At 40.2% G+C, this 18109-nt stretch overlaps 1 protein-coding gene across 2 annotated transcripts in view; it reads right to left on the bottom strand.

The window, feature by feature from the left end:
- Nucleotides 1–18109, bottom strand: part of LOC105211553 (fringe glycosyltransferase) — an 80038-nt gene that overhangs the window by 28087 nt on the left and 33842 nt on the right. For both annotated transcript variants that reach the window (XM_011183050.3, XM_011183049.3), the window contains exon 3: nucleotides 6624–6672. In XM_011183050.3, the coding sequence (XP_011181352.2) occupies nucleotides 6624–6672 (49 nt within the window). The remainder of the gene's footprint in view (nucleotides 1–6623; nucleotides 6673–18109) is intronic.

The raw sequence follows: 18109 nt of genomic DNA, 5'->3' as shown, positions 1-18109 counted from the left end.
ATATAGCAATACATCTCGCAATTAAGTACTCGTATCTGTGCACTCAATAGCAATGCTCTCGTGGAAGCGAACTACAAAACAATACTCGCTGAAATAATTAAAGGTGTGTGAATCAACAAGAGGATCTCAGTATTATCAAAGAGTTCAGTAAGGTGGGTTTAAACACAAGAGAATTGTAGTATACAACCGACAATATCATTGCAAAGCCTTATGCCGGAATTACATGTGCATATAGATATTCTGCATGCAGATCTGCACAAAATTCCACAGCATATCTTCGTATTGTATATGAAAGACTGTTTCGCTAGTATCTGCTGGTTATCAGAAAAAATAGGAATGTCATTGACGAGTTACTTTTACAAAGAACGAAAAAATAGTAGCAATTTGCAAGTATCTAAGTGCTATTTTAGACCACTATATCATGGAGGATGGGACCATGTGTAGAAGTTCACGCAAGTGAGGAAAGTTTTTGATTGTCATTCACTTGGGAGTGGCCAGAAACGATTCTTCTCCACATGGTTCAAGCAGCTCACGACTTCCGGTTTTAGACCAAGTATCCTCTGGGTAGCCAACAGACATCCGTTTGAAGGCGAGCTAAAGTGAGAAAGCGAAGCCCGCTTATGCGGTTGTGCGTAGGGTTTGGGACCCACCACATAAAAACACCCCCCAATGAAAAATCTACGAAAGCCTCGGATGAGACACCCCCCTTTTGATGACGACCCCTGCAAACGTTTTAAGGATAATGATATTATCCTTATTGAGGATTAAGGGCAAGCACCTGGAATGTCCGGACCCTTAATTGGGAAGGTGCCTCTGCCCAGCTAGTTGATGTCCTCATACGACTCAAGGCTGACATCACCGCCATCCAAGAAGTGCGATGGACGGGACAAGGACGGAAGAAGGTGGGTCCTTGTGACATCTACTACAGCGGCCATATAAAGGAGCGCAAATTTGGTGTTGGATTTGTGGTGGGAGAGAGACTCCGTCGCAGAGTCCTGGCATTCACCCCGGTGGATGAACGCCTTGCCACAATCCGCAAGGTTCTTCAACATATCGCTGATTTGCGACCACGCCCCAACGGAAGAGAAGGACGATGTGACCAAAGATGCTTTCTATGAGCGCCTAGAACGCACCTATGAGCGCTGCCCCCGCCACGATGTAAAAGTCGTGCTTGGCGATTTTAACGCCAGGGTGGGTAAAGAAGGTGTTTTTGGCACAACAGTCGGAAAATTCAGCCTCCATGACGAAACATCGCCAAACGGCCTGAGGCTGATCGACTTCGCTGGGGCCCGAAATATGGTCGTCTGTAGTACCAGATTCCAGCATAAGAAAATACATCAAGCTACTTGGCTGTCTCCTGATCGAAACACGCGTAACCAAAATGATCACGTTGTGATAGACGGAAGACATGTCTCCTGTGTTTTAGACGTGCGTACGCTCCGAGGACCAAATATAGACTCGGACCATTATCTGGTCGCAGCGAAGATACGCACCCGCCTCTGTGCAGCAAAGAATGCCCGTCAACAAACACAAGGAAGGTTCGACGTCGAAAAGCTGCAATCGCAACAGACAGCCACGAAATACTCTACTCGACTTGCACTCCTGCTCTCTGAGAGCACTCATCAGCATCTCGGTATAAGGGAACTGTGGAACGGGATAGATACCGAGAGCTGAAGAGGGAAGCGAGACGCATCTGCAGACAAAAAAAGAAAGAGGCCGAAATGCGTGAGTACGAAGAGCTTGAGAAGCTGGCAGACAGAGGGAATGCTCGAAAATTTTATGAAAAAATGAAGCGACTTAACGAAGATTTCAAGACCGGAGCATCCTCATGTAGAGGCCAAGGTGGTAATCTGGTAACCGATGTCCAGGGCATACTGGGATTATGGAGGGAACACTTTCCGACCTGCTGAATGGCAGTGAGAGTACAACACCAGGAGATGGCGAACCCGATCCCCCAATCGATGACGATGGAACAGATGTACCATTACCCGACCATGAAGAAATTCGAATAGCAATTACCCGCTTGAAGAACAACAAAGCAGCGGGAGCCGATAGATTACCGGCAGAACTATTCAAATACGGCGGCGAAGAACTGATAAGGTGCATGCATCAGCTTCTTTGCAGAATATGGTCGGAAGAAAGCATACCTGACGATTGGAATCTCAGTGTGCTCTGCCCAATCCATAAAAAGGGAGATCCCACAATCTGCGCCAATTACCGTGGGATCAGCCTCCTAAATATCGCATACAAGGTTCTATCGAGCGTACTGTGTGAAAGACTAAAGCCCACCGTCAACGAACTGATTGGACCTTATCAGTGTGGCTTTAGACCCCGAAAATCGACAACTGACCAGATATTCACCATGCGCCAAATCTTGGAGAAGACCCGTGAAAAGAGGATCGACACACACCACCTTTTTGTCGATTTTAAAGCTGCTTTCGACAGCACGAAAAGGAGTTGCCTTTACGCCGCGATGTCTGAATTTGGTATCCCCGCAAAACTAATACGGCTGTGTAAATTGACGTTGAGCAACACCAAAAGCTCCGTCATGATTGGGAAGGACCTCTCCGAGCCGTTCGATACCAAACGAGGTTTCAGACAAGGTGACTCACTATCGTGCGACTTCTTTAACCTGATGCTGGAAAAAATTATAAGAGCTGCAGAGCTAAACCGAGAAGGTACAATCCTCTACAAGAGTGTACAGCTCCTGGCGTACGCCGATGATATTGATATCATCGGAAGCAACAACCGCGCCGTTTGTTCTGCTTTTTCCCGCATGGATAAGGAGGCGAAGCGAATGGGTCTGGAGGGTCTGTCACTGTTGACAGTCATAACTTCGAGGTCGTAGATAATTTCGTATACCTGGGAACCAGCATCAACAATACGAACATTGTCAGCCTCGAAATCCCGCGCAGAATAACTCTTGCCAACAGGTGCTACTTTGGACTGAGTAGGCAATTGAACAGTAAAGTCCTCTCTCGACGAACCAAAATCAAGCTCTACAAGTCGCTTATCATTCCCGTCCTGCTCTACGGTGCAGAAGATTGGACGATGTCAACATCAGATGAGACGACACTAGGAGTTTTCGAGAGGAAAATTTTGCGCAAGATTTATGGTCCTAGGAACATTGGCAACGGCGAATACCGCAGACGATGGAACGATGAGCTGTACGAGTTATACGACGACATTGACATAGTTCAGCGAATAAAAAGACAGCGGCTACGCTGGCTAGGTCATGTTGTCCGAATGGACGAAAACACTCCAGCCTTGAAAGTGTTCGATGCAGTACCCGCCGGAGGAAGCGGAGGAAGGGGAAGGCCTCCACTCCGTTGGAGGGACCAGGTGGAGAGCGACCTGGTTACACTTGGGATCTCCAACTGGCGCCGAACTGCGAAGGAGAGAGAGAGATGGCGCACTATCATCGATTCGGCTATAACCGGATAAACGGTTGCAACGCCAATCACATACATATATATCATATTACATCTTTAAAATTAATCAATAAAATATTTGGTCAAAAAAGTAAAAAATTGCTTAATTGCAACAGAAGCTGAGTGCAATCAGTATGCTTCCAAACATTGCCCAAAAATAAATATTTAGAATTCTGCACATGTAATTCCGGCATTATAATTGAGGCCTTTTCTATCAAAGTATTTGTATCTGGGATATGCTTTATTGAGAAGACAAAAACAATGGTCTACAGATATACTCTAAGTGAGAAGGTATTATGAAGAAGAAGAACTTTTAAGTTGGGTTTATAATATCGTATCTCCAAAATAACCGGTTTTATACAAATATAATTACTTTGAACCATTTCAATTAGTCGGTGAATTGGCAATAAATTTGAAAAGTTTGCATAATTGCGATCTGGTCCCAAAATTTGCATAATAGCCGGAAACTGCAAAGTAGTCTATAAACACCGTGGAAATACATAGAACCACCACATAAAGGGAGTTTACTCCAGTCTGCGTAAAGAATTTATATGAAGTGCGTCGCGTCAAATTGCAAAATGCAGTTTTCGATCGCAATTTACACACTGGGCGCGACTCAATTTTCATAAAATTCTACTTAAAACTGTCAAAAACTGATTGACGGTTCTTTCAGCCAGCCGTGGCTGTTGAAATTGTCCCGTCGCACAAAGACGCGTCCAGACAAATGAATCAACGCAGCATGGACGAGACTTTTGACGGACACATGAATAGTCCGAAATGAAAGGATGCAAACCAACAAAAAAGTGAAATAAATGAATAAATCGGTGTACTTGCTTGTAGGTGTCCGAATGCCGACTAGTCTGGTCTTTAGTTGATATGAATTACTTGTAGACTGCCAGTTAGGACGGCGAACACACAAGTGCTGAAGTGAATACAAAAGTAGAAGCTTTTGTAGAAGAGCGAAGAGAAGAGAGATTTGTAAAAAAATGCTGTAGAGAACGTCTTAAACAATGTACATAGACATACACCGCAGTTAGTAGTAACAAGAGCCAGTTTAAGGAACCAAGATCAAAATAATTATAAAGGAAAAAACGCAAATTTTGAAAAGTACTGAAATTTTCATCAAAATTTGATCTGAAAATTATTTTAGCAAGATAAAGTCCAGCTTTGGCCCCATATACATGACAGCCTTGGCAAAATAGAACTTCACATGCAACCACAACGCAAACAGCTTATACGCAGTTAAGAGTTCTCGTCGATTGGGCAATTCACTGGAGTCATGTAAATAAGTCTTTTAACGGGTTCTAGATGGGGTTTAGTCCCACGTTGTTTAGGGCCGATCGATTCTCTATCCAAAGCAGGAAGTCTATTGTAAACACGACTAATGGAGAAATAGTCCCATGGCTTGTAATACTGATAATAATCAGAGAGATGTATATATATATATGTGGTTGGTGTTTACATATCGGATTGAGATCATCTGACAAATGGAGAGGCCTACAGATCTCCAAGCACTGATGGCATTTTTAATAAGAAGAAATCGAACCCAGGTTCCGTGCAATGGTTACCCGCAACAATAGCAACTCCACAAAATTCTTATAAGAGTTGAGCCTTTCAAGGCTGTGTGCTGCGCTCTTCCACATTGGCGCATGCGTGCGCCGTCTTCTGGCAACTTAGTGGCGTATATTGTTTGTTTTTATTTTTGCAATATAAAAAACTGTTAAAACACCGTATTTTGCATTAAAAAATTAATCAGTTTTCTGTCGGTGTTGCGTGTGTTAAAAAACGACTAGGAGAAACACTGATAATAAGAATTTGGACGTTTTAACACAAAAGCGCGTGTGGAAGGAGGCACACTGCCGCTCCTACGCATACCAAACCAACAACAATAAATATACTCATTCGGATGTATGCATATATGGGAGTAAGTGTGTGTGTGTGTGGGTACATTTGTGCGAATGGGGGCAGCGTCTTGTGGTAGCACTTAGGAGTTGAATACTCGACAGACAGTGGCCAAAATTAGGCGGTCAAGTAGGCGGAGCAGATTGATGTGAAACTAAATTGGGATTTTACGCAATCTCCCTTTTCGCCCATCATTCGTGCATATATAAACACACATACTTACAAACGTACTCCTATGTACGCGTATCCGAAGATGCAAATGGCAAGGCATAAGTTCAAAAATTGCTTCGAATGCGTTGAAAGGCTTTCGCGCAGATTGTTTTCGAAAAGTAATCTGTAAAGTATTCAGTGTTTATTGTTGTTTTGTCTTTTTAGCTGCTGCTGAATTTCATTAACAAACTGCGACTGAGTTGGCTGGCGATGTTGAGGGGGGAACCTCCCTGGCTGGACGACAATGAACAGACAATAAACGAAAATAAGATAATGAAGAGCAAAATTCGGATTTTTAATGCTTTTCGGCGGCCGCACTCGACTGAGTGGCTTGGAGTGCTTAAAAGAATGTTAACACAATTCTGAAAGCATTTTATCATTTTACTTTTATTTTGATTTATAATTGAAATATATCGCATTCGCCTATATTGTACGTATATTGTATATTGGTCAATCATCATCACCACCAAACCCTTTCAACGAAATGCAAATGCAAATATTGTACTTTTAAATATTTGTGAATCATTAAGAAGAGAAATTGATACAAAGCGTGATTTTGGCAGAGAATAGGAAAGTTTTGTATGATTACATAATAGTTAAAGCAACAAAATACTTGAAACACTGCTTAAGCAACGAGCAAATAATCAGTCGTGATCTCTACGAAATGAGTTGCTGTTTCTGTTGTCTTTAGTCACATAAGAAGAACTTTAATCTTGATGATTTACATCTTCTTAATCTAAATTTAACAAATCCATTATGTATGACAACAAGTACAGATTATTCGCTAAGCCGCTAAGCAATTATATGCCGAAATTTGCATTATGAAGTTCGAGTTTCGGCGAGTTTCGAAGCATGACTTCATTTAATATCTTTACAGAAAATATCTACACTTTGTTTTGCATTTCCTGACAAGTATACACCAGTTGTCTAACATAATAAAGGCGTAAATTTTCTGAGTAATAAGTAATCGCCCAATATGTAATCCATTTGCATCATTCCAATTCCAACTTCTACCAAAACCTAACACACAGGCACAAAGCCTCTGTAAATATAAAGCAGGTCACATTAGTATCTACTCACTTGTCTTCTCCTGATAGTAAGCGTCGTCGGTATCCGTGAAGAACCAAGTCTGAAAATAAATCAAAATAGTAATTAATGCAAATGCGTTTAAAGTAATTAAATGGAAATGTAATAAGTGGAGTGCAGTTGCTTTCTAAGATTAAACTGCGAGGGGGGAGTGATGGCACACGTAATTGTGGGAAACCCGCTGCGTGATAAATCTCCATGCTCGCTGATTTCGAGACAACAAGAAAAGCCAAAGAAGACAACTACAAACAGACACATACACTTAAACGATGTAAAATATTTACTTTGTAGTTGTCTTACAGTACCTGTATATGCCTGCGTTTGTATGTACGTGTATTTATATGCATTTGTAGAGTGGAAAATTCCTTCACCACTTGTGACGAAAAGTCATTTGTTCGACGCTGGAAATTTTCTTATATTTTCTTACAAGAAACCAACCGAATCAGATAAGAAATTTCCCACAAATAAACGCGCAGAGGGCCCACATGTACATGAGTGTAACGCATCGCTGGCTCGTCTCAACAATATGCAACATTTCCTTCCTGTCAAATGTAAATTTATGCAGCTCCTAAGAATACCAACATTGTTGTTGCCGAAGAGAATGATGATGGTGGTGGCATTCCATTTAATTGGTTTGTTTGCATTGAAGTCAAACAATTTTATGATATTTTACAATGCAAACAAAGTCATAGGGGTGATGAAATTGAACAAAGTGAAATTTGCCCCACCACACAGGCGAATTCTAATTAGACTCGATGTCTATTCGAATATGTGTGTAATGTATGAATATGCAGAGATATCGAATAAAGATACAGTTGTCAAAACTAAACATTCTCATAGAGCAGAAGCTTTGAAATGTACTGAGGTTGCTAACACTCATCGAGTAAAATATTCCAACTTCTGCTTGAGAAATAACGTTATTTCGTTTCTCAGTTGGACTCTGTCAAAGGATAAAATACATTATCGTCTGATAAACTCAAAAAAATCTTGCAAGTTGAGGTACAAAACTACATATGTTGCGATACTATCAGGTTCCTCGTTCCAGATTGTCAAGAAAGAGTTTTCATTCAAAAAAAATATAATTGCAGTGAATATAATTCATGCTTAGCTATATAACGCCTTCAGGGAAGTGCAAGGAGTCATAATTAACTAAGATTTTCGAATGTAATAAAATTTATAAAATAATAAAATTTGCATATTATTGGTAATAATATTATTTCTGACGCACTACAGGCTGGATAACACACAATGTAAAATCTACTCAGTTAACTGAATTGCTGTTGGAGCACAAAAACCTCCAATCGGACTCAAAGCACAATCCTTCACAACCGAAGGTGAGTACATATATTTTTAGGTATCTTAATAGACACATCGGACGCAGATTCGTAACATGTCGAGCAAAACTGCACTTAGGAAATGCAACTCCAAGTTGAGCGTTCGCCAGACAAACGCAACAAGTTTGCAACGACGAAACGAGCGAAGAGTGTGTAAAGTCCGGCGATTAAAGATAATGTGGCGCCCCATAAATGAAAAATGGAAATGGAAAGGAAAACAAAATTGGCAAAACAACACGTTAATATGGAAAGCAAAACTTAGAGATTTCTGGTTTCGAGTTGCGCTGATAAACCGAAAGAGCGACTTGATTCCAGATAGCTGGAATTGTTACGAGATTTTTATTTCTTTTCCTCATATACATATACGAACCCTACACAAATGCGCTTTCAATACTTAGCGTTTTAAGTAAGCTATTAGATTTCAAGCTAAATGGCGAGGCATTTCCATATTATTTTTCAAACTTCACTGCCGAGGCAAATGCTTTGCGCTTCAACAACTCATAAAAATAAATTGATTCTCAATTGATGCCACTTAAGAGCATTAGCTACAGCCAACACTTGTTGACCGGCAACATTCTTACAACTGTATTTATGTGAGCGCGTTCAATGGGCAAGCGTGGCGGTAAGCAATCTATTTGCTAATTAAATAAATAAACAAATAAACAGTGGGTGGGTCGATATTCAGAAAGTTAATTACATCTGAAAAACAAGCGCTCGGCAGAGAGAGTGTATGCCGCGAGAGAAGAACGCCAAGCGTTCAACCGCAATGCGCTTTGACTCCCTGAATCTGAGTACAAGTATGCTTGTGGTCGTGCCACCGGACTTCAGCGGATTACTAGCTTGCGATAGTTGACGGTGTTAAAAATACCGCAATAAACTATATTTGTGCTTGGGTGCTCGCCTCAGCAGTGGCGCGAGGCGTTCGGGAGTTTGTTGCCGAGGAGTTTCTTGTCGAGCAACCAGCGTACAAAGCCACGCTGCGGCGTCAACTCTTGACCAGCTACGGGTTTGCTTAGCAGCTACTGGCAAATATATGAGTATTTAGTTGCTGAAACCGCAACCGCAAAGTACGCGATCAAAACGAAATTACGGAGAGGGGGCTACGCAGGCAAACAACGCCGAAACGTATCATTGAACTCGTTTTTATGCCGCAAAATCTACAATTTTACATTTTTTGCCTTCGCTTGCAATTTGCGCTTTTCCGCCTGCAGCCACCTACGAACATACATACATATATAACTGCCTGCACTACATACAAGCAACTCTGTTGAGGACGAGTGCTGTTACTTTTTAGTTGTTATGCTTTTGTTGTTTTTTAATTTTCGTGTTTCGTTGTTGTCGCGCATGCCTAGTGTGGGGTGCGGCTTGACTTTGGCGCACGTACGCCTCGCGGCAGTACGAAAATGCATTGTTCGGTCAGCGCCAACTCCTAATCCGCGCGCCGCACAGTCATCGTTGCACACGATTTGCCATTCATCGCCGGCGCTGCTGCCACAAGCAGTTTTCTATTTGGATTTTCGCGTTCATTCTGCGCGCTTTCAGTTACTGAGTTATTGCGGTTGCAGCTGCTGCAGGACGACGCCCCCGCAAATTACTCACTCGCACGAGCTAGATTTTCGATTCGCTTTCGTATTTATTTTGTACTGTTTTCGCAATGATTTTGGGCTCTTGGTTTGATTTTCGCTTCATTTACTGTTTGTTGCACTGGCTTTGTTTTTGCTTGTGAAATATTTGGCAACAAAGTGCCGAACGCTATTCAATATTTAAGTTGTACATTTCGCACGGATTCTTTTTCGAAATTGATCTTTATACATATATTGAGCTAATTTAGTTTTGCTTAAAGACTCGCATTGGTAACCACTTTGTAGCGCAATATGCTCGCGTTGAACATGTTCTGCCTATTAGTTGCAGCATAAAGCGCCGCTGCGCCTTTTTTCACCTCAACTTTGCTCAAGTTGCAAATGGGATTGCAGCCGACGTCACACTTAATTCCGGTGTGTAACTTTTAAATTAAGCGACGCGGCGCGACAGCACGTTTACCGCTTATTACCAATGGCGCGTGAGCACAGCTGCGCTTCGGCTCCGCAGCCCTGCGCTGCCATGTGGCAACGCCATTCATTGGGGATTTTAAAACACTAAGTAACTTATAAGTTCTTAAGCCTCTAGCAAGCGCAGCTGCTAAAGAATGCCAGCTAAAACACAAAAAAAATTGAAAAACTACAACAAAAACACCATTGTGTTATTGTTGTTGCACTGCATCATTGGCGGCTGTTTGTTGTGACTTTCAAAGTTGCGGCTGGCCGCAGCCGCATATGCACGTACACAATGCATACTTGAAGGCGTTCAGGCATAGAGCTTAATTATCACCTCCTCTTCAATGCCGGCGTTGCAAGTGAGAGCACTCGGAAATGTACTTGCGGAAAAGTTGAACAGCCTCAGGTAAGCTAAGTATATGACGTCGACAGTAATAAAGCGAAAAACTAAAAAAAAACGGCATTTTTGTTTAATTTTAAGTTTCTCGATTTGTGTTCAGAAATAAGTTTTTAGTTTCCGCAAATTTCTTAATTAAGTTCTCGGCAGTAGATTCTTTCATTGTATTTTGAGACAATTTTGGCTATTTATAGAAGGTTCCATTAAACTGTGTCACACGGATGCCAAGTTGGCATAAATGAATAATAATAAAATTGGATTTTATTAAATATCTAAAAACGAGTCGGAAATCCAAGTAAGAGCAAATACGTGTATATGAAAAATTGCCTCTGCTTTTGCAAGAAGATCTCACTGGAACTGTTTTTAGCGCAGCGTGGGAACTACCCAGGATCCCTAGTCTCAACGTGTTCGTGCCTATCACATCATTGTCGAATAAGCTCTACCAATGATGACGCCGATATGGACCTTGCTGAGAGAAAGCCCCCCCCCCCCCCCCCCCGCAACTGCAAAGCTCCTGATCGTTGTCCAGCGCATGGCGAGCTCATGCGATGTCTGTATGTCCAGCGCTCTTGCACAAGTGGACCATGGACTGCCGCTCGCTCCCAATGATTTCGCTGTGCCAGGTACTCACACAAGTCGGATAGCAAAATAGCTAGAAGCTATTGAAAAGAATGTGAGACACTCCTAAACTAACCTAGAGCGTACTGTCATCGATTTCAATGCTATTATTGTTGCTGACGGAGTGAATGCATACCTCTCTAAAGCCCACACTACGGAGCAGTATGTCTACTGCTACCTTGATCGCACCCACTTCTGCCTGGAGGACACTGCAGATAGTCTAAATTCGATGTTGATTGGGAGTTTCCATCAGAAAACTCCGCCTTCCCCTTGAACTTCGATCCATTCGATCCTTTCGTGAAAGAGCTCAGCTCTCCTCCATCGGCTTCTCCCTTCCCACATATCCCTCGTAGGCAGAGAAAAAGCCACAAGGGGATGGTTTAGCGGTCCAGTGTTCCAAGTAATCAGCGATGCAAGCGAAAGAATCCAAAGATCTTGCAGATTCACACCAAATACAATTTGATCTTTTTCATACATAAGATATTCGACAAATATTACTCAAAAACAGTAGTTAGAAATTCTTTATTTCTGATTTGTAGTATAGAGCCAACATTGAGCGTGAGGGGAATAATGTGGCTGATTTCCTGTCTGAAATTCATATGAGTTTACCCTCATAGATGTTGTCTTCGCTGCCTTGGCTTGTGCTCTTTCACACTTTTTCAGCGCCGAACGCCAAGCTCTAGCAGTGTGATTGATAAGCATCGTAAAAACGGAGCCGAACTTGCATACAAATTCAAATGAATTGATTCATAACTGTGGGCCACCAACCCCTCCCACAAAGTCGTATGTTGCTTATTGGCATCTATGCTTGCGGTTCTGTTCAAAACTCTGTTGTCTGCTTGGACTGCCGATTAATTAAAGCTGATGAGCCACGCGCTGTGCTTGGACAATTAAGTTCGTGACTAACATAACAGATACATTTGTGTATGTGTATGTGTAAATATATTTTTATGAGCTTGCAGTTGCAGAGGAACATTTTTTATTAGATTGTTTATTGCATATGCATTTATGCATACCGAAATATATATATATATGTGAGTTCGTACTGCTATTGTATTGTGCGTGTGTGTGTGTATGTGGCTAAACTCCTCAATTCATTTCAATTAAGTTCAATTCATGAAACAAAATGAAGAAAAATCGTCGCTTCAAATACAGCAGAAGTGCAAAACTGCTAATGCTCACGATGCTTTTTCCTCACTCTGGCAGCATTGCTCTCACTGTCTGCTGCTGACATACAGAAGTGCACTCTTACACTCGTGTTTTTGTGTTTCTACGTCAATATAGCTGTCATTCTAAAGAGACGTTTGTTAATTGAAATGAAATTGTCGCCATTGCGATAAAAATTTTGCACAGCAGCGATCCTTAGGGCTTAGTGTGGGCTGCGACTGCAGAGGCGCGCATTTCCTCACTAATTTGTGGCGTTTTAATTGTTTGTGCACAAATTTTTATTTCTATTTCCAACAAAAACTACATTAAACAAAAGCATAAATGACCGTATAAACACATACTCACAAATCATTTGTAATCAATTTTCATTAAAGTTGGACCACACCACAAAGCGCATGACAAATGTGTATTAAATGTTGATTTTTTGTAAAACCACGATTTATATTAAAGTGCCCACATGCGAAAATACAAAGCTCCTATACCGAGGCTGAGTCATTCAAAACTCCAGCTTGAATGGTTGCTTGGTTGAATGGCTGTAATGTTTCGGGTTAGATTCGTGAGTAGAGAACGGTTTAAGGCTGAACCTGGTGGGGCAAATAGCACCGCAAAGTGATTAATACAAGTATGGTGTGCCAAAGAGCTTTACAAAAGCTTTCATGAACTGATTTTAGGCTTTCACCAAAGCTTCACGAACAGATTTTAGTCTCTAATATGACATATATAAATCAGAAGTGATTAATACAAGTATGGTGTGTCAACTCACTCACAAAAACTTCCACGAACGTATTTTAGCCTCAAAAATCACATATGTAATGTTTGAGTCGGTACAAATAATTTTCAAAGCTTTATTGACTATCATTGTCTTTTATGAGCTTATAAATTAGCAGAAAACCCTAAGTATGTGGTTTGCATCATAGTCATTTAGTCAACTCAGGTAAATTGTTTTGACTTCAAACCAGACCTCCCAGCGGTAGATGTTTTGCGCGCTGAGACGTGAACTGAAATTTAAGTGAATTTATGACGTTGCTGCCATAATGTGATTTAGCTGATTTTAATGGCAAATTAAAATTCGTTTGTTGAAATTTTATGTTCGCACTTAAAACCCGATAAGCGGAGAGCAAACAAAAGTGTATTGTTAACTATGTGCCATAATATCTTCAATATTTTTTAAATTTTAAATTTTAATGAAATGTTTTGTCATGTCATTAATATTTATGTATTTATCTATTGCCTTAAACCCTTTACAAATACCAAATTTGTATATGAAGATTTAAAGTAAGTTACTTTCCTAGTAGGTCCAGACTCAATACCATTTTTTTATTCTTATTATTATGTGAACACCTTATAGGTGGCGTTTGTTAACGACAAGCTGCATTCTGTTTCGTTACCATTTTCACATCTATAGCCGCAAAGATTTGTACATATTGCCTTAATCTCCGATGGAATAGCCAACGAATTGCATTGTCCACATCATAATTCAACAGCTCGTTTTGTTTTGCATCGTTGACATAACAGAATCGGGGAAAAAATAGACGAACTTTATTGCAACTGCGGCGAAATGAAGTAAATGGCTTGGCTGCCGCCAAGGTGTAACAACAATAACACATAGCTGCAGCAGATAACGGTTACAATAACACAATAAGCGGAGTGTGGAAAGCAAAGCGACGCAAACACGTGAAGGGATGTGTGGCACACACTAGCATAGAGCTGTCAGTAGCCGAATATGTGGCTGAAATCGATATGTGTATGTGTGTTGATATATAGCTATGTGTATATTTCACGTGCAAGCAGTGGAATAAGGTGAAAACCCAAAGTATTTACTAGCAAGTGAACGGCAAGTCGAAAGCTTTGCTATGCTGGCGCCAAAAACTTGCAGCTTCCAGCAGTAGCATGGAACTTGCACTGCAGTGAACCAGGCTAACGGCTCTCCACCTAGATGGAAGGTATAAGGGAGCAGTAACAAACAGCCAGCGCTTGCCTCTCCGCGCAATGGCGTCCATCGTGAATGGCTAACGCTGGCTGCTACTGCACTGCTGCTTTCCATTGTTATGAGTATTCATTGTTATTGCTTATTATTGTATTATTCTCGTATATATACCATACATAAGTAGGTACATAGATACCTGAGGTGCTGGTACCGTTACTCCTTTATTCCTGCTTTTATGTTTTGTTATTTTCAGTTTCAGCTTGTTTATAGCATTCTCTTTTGACTTGCAACCGCTCAACAGCTTTATGAAATATGATGCTTTCACTGTGCGATTTTCGACGTTTAACGGTCCGTTAAAATATCGTTTTACCAACTTGATTAAAGATTAACTAAATATTTAAAGGTACGAGGTCAGGGTATGAGGTTGGCGTACATACTTAGAAGTATTATACATTAATCAGCTTTCATATAGTCAGATAGGGAGTATCATTGCACTATTTTATATGTCTTTACCGCTAAGTAACAAGCGGAAGAACAGTTTTAGAGAGAAAGTATATATACGTACATATTCATAAGTATTTATACTTGAATTCATTGAGCCAAGAGAGGTGTCCGACTAAGAAAGGGTCATTTGTTGTAAAAAAATGGTCGCTCAAGGGAGGTGTCCGTTAAGAGAGGTTTCTCCGTAATAAACTATAGCTTTCCAAATATTTCGAATATCTGACAAGTTAGACGATATCTTTCTACTTGAATTGTTTGACTGACTCTAAAACGCATTTCCACGGCAGTAGGGTCTACATAACCGGAAGGTATACGAATTCATATCCGATCAAGGATTGTGAACCCTGCAGTATTTCTAATAATTATATGAAGAAGTGTTTCCGCAACTACAACAATATATTTAAAATAATACTCATCAACCAAAAAATCTGCACACTAATATATCATAATCTTAATGGACAAAGATTTATTAGGTTTGCATATGCTAATATTGAGCCTATTTATGTTATGATCTATATATTATTACCTAATAAGTGTAATATTTGGGTTGTTACTAAGGATCGAAATGAAAGCATTTGCTTTGGCTGTTACGTTCCACAGTTCAACAATAAATAATAACAAATTGCGAAATGAATTATATGTACCATAAGTTTGCGTTCTCATGTGTATGTATGTATGTGCCATGACCATTTATCATTCTGCAAAGTCAAATATTTATCTATTGCTGGCCCGAGGGAGCGCGAACGAAAAATAACTTTTGATTACTCATAATTGCCATAAATTATTCATGCGACAAAGAAACAACACATGAAGAACAAATAACATGGTTCACATGCACACATAGAAATGTAAATTTATGTGAGTAACATTGGTCGTCTTTTGATGACATGTGGCATTGACTTCGGTACAATAGCTGTCCTTGTTCGGGGCGCGTATCGATTTGTAAACAATAATTTGCACATTACATTTATCAAATTGTTTACTGTGGTCAAGGGTGCCAGATATTGATTTCAGTTCTTTATTGAAAAGCCCCCCGTGTGACGACTTGAATACTGTAAATGAAAATTTTAATTCGTACTTACTTTTCCTCGTTATTTTGAGAGATTTGTGATGTGATAATCCATTGCTTAATATTATTTATTCGTAAGTCATATATTTATTAACAAATTGTTTTCAAAAATCGTTCATCAAAATCATACGTTAAAGTATCCGTGCTATGAAAAAACAACAACTCAGTCAATATATTATAAACTTTTCGAATGAAGGTTTTTCGATTCAATAAATGTTTGTACACGTATGTACGTCTTGAAGGGTTCCGACAAACATTACTATGCAATGCTTCGCGATGCCTGAACTCTTCGGCTCTCATGCCAAAAACACACAAATTTCATTTATTGGATCCGGGAATTTGAACCCATAATCAATATAGTAGTAATCGCACACTTGACTATAACGAGTAAGCGACTAATGTAAGTTTGCTAAGCACTATTTTATGATCGTAATAGATACATGTGCACATACATATATATATACTTATACATAAGAGTTCCAAACAGAATTAAAACTATATCAATTTCATCTAAATGAACATATAGTTCCTGTACATACATATGTATCTATGTGTTATTAAATCTGAATGTAGTGCAAAGCGAAAAGAGATTATTTCCCATCCCAAAGGCCGAGCGCCTGACTGCCATGTGGGCGCAAAAACTTGTGTCATAAAAATATTTTATGCTCATAATAACGACACCAACTCCAGCAGGAACATCAAAGTCCGCAGTGCGTACGAGCAACAGCCGATGCGTTACGACCGCGTGCGAATGTGTGTCTTCGAGAGCATAAAAACGCGTGTGTGATCAAACAGTGGACCCTTCCACATTAGCAACCGGACTTTGCTGCTGCTGCCGCCGCCGTACCGAAATAAAAGCGAATGGGAGGTCCGAAGACTATCAAAGTGTGAAATCGCAACAGTTGAATTGTGAAGTGTTTTTTGTTTAACGACAAGCAATAAAAGGCGATGTGGAAACAAAAAGTTATTACAAACAAATGTTCATAAAATTCAATTCAGAAGTTCATAAATTTTTTCACACATTCTCGCAATGGTCGGTTCCTCATCATCTTGAACTAAACAAACGAAGAAAAAATAATAATTTTAGAAAGCGAAAGAATTCTCTACTAAACCAGCCGAAAATTAATGTGCTTCAGCCGCCACCTAATGCCATCAATTAAGAAATCATCGCCACAAACATTATAATTATCGACAACATGGCAAGTGCAACAACAATAACAGTTCGAACAGCAAGCGCCGTTTAGCCGCCAACATCAATAAGAACTCTTGAAGATTTCTCAAAAACCGCCAAGTACACTCATACTTCATACTTCAGTTCAAATAGTTTGAAGAGCAGTTGAAGTAAACGCTTCGAGCTATTTAAACACTCACCACAGCTACAATCGCATTTGTAGCCGCTAATACGCGGTAGCCGACATGGCTAAGACGACCTGACCCTTGCCTCGTATACGAACAAAGACACACGCATGCACGAGCAAGTATATAATTAAGTCCGCATGTGAGACCGAGTGTCTAACAAACATACACACTCTGACTGGTAAATTTCTTCAAATGAGTATATTTAGCTACTGTCTACTCCATATCGGCTATTTTGTGGTTTTATAAAGACAACAAAAACAAACTTTAAATTTTAAAACCAAAAAAGAAGAAAAATGAAGAAAACAACATTTCAACACCTTCTTAAGGCCCCGTCATCATCATGTTACTTTGATGTCTTCATTTTGTTAGCCGGTCGGAATGCTTGTACTGGAGCTTAAGTGAATTTTTACAAGGGCATTTAATGTGTTCGCCCCTTTAGTGTTTCATCAGCGGTTTTTCAGCGCACGCGATTTCATTGAGAAACAAATACAAAAATTAAAAATTTAATAACATGTTGGCGAGTTCTTGCTAAATAGATTTAGACTCATCGCAGAATATTCATAAAGCAGATTAATGGTGTAGAGCAGGAATTTTCACGCCGAATATACCGAATACTTGATGGCGCAAACTATGAAATTAGAATGGTTAGATATCCCATGGGTTACCGCTTCATTAACACCAAGACGAAGCTTCATCATTTATTCAACTTGTGGTACGATCGATAAATGAAAAGCTTACGCTCTGACTACAACTTCCCTATCCGTCGCATTCTCCACATTTCGTCCGTGATTGTTTTTTCATCCAACGTTCAGAATTAGAAATTGAAGTCTCATAAGAAGATTTTTCTCAAATGAGGAGATCATGATGAAGTCCAACGTCTATTTAGAAGTCATCGAAGCTATGCACTCGAATCGGCATCGAAAGTAGGTTAGGTTCAAAGACTGACCTCGCGATAGGTGCTGCGGTGGATCCCACCTGGACAACTAAAGGTGATAGCAAAAGACTCCCAAATATGGATAGCAAAGAAGACCCTTAGAAAGAAGCAAAAGAACGTTCTTCCATTGTTCAACCCAAT

This window comes from Zeugodacus cucurbitae, chromosome 4, assembly GCF_028554725.1.
Source record: "Zeugodacus cucurbitae isolate PBARC_wt_2022May chromosome 4, idZeuCucr1.2, whole genome shotgun sequence".
NCBI classification, from domain to species: domain Eukaryota; kingdom Metazoa; phylum Arthropoda; class Insecta; order Diptera; family Tephritidae; genus Zeugodacus; species Zeugodacus cucurbitae.
The sequence above is the reverse complement of the archived record's forward strand: the minus strand, read 5'-3'. Positions and strand labels throughout refer to the sequence as shown.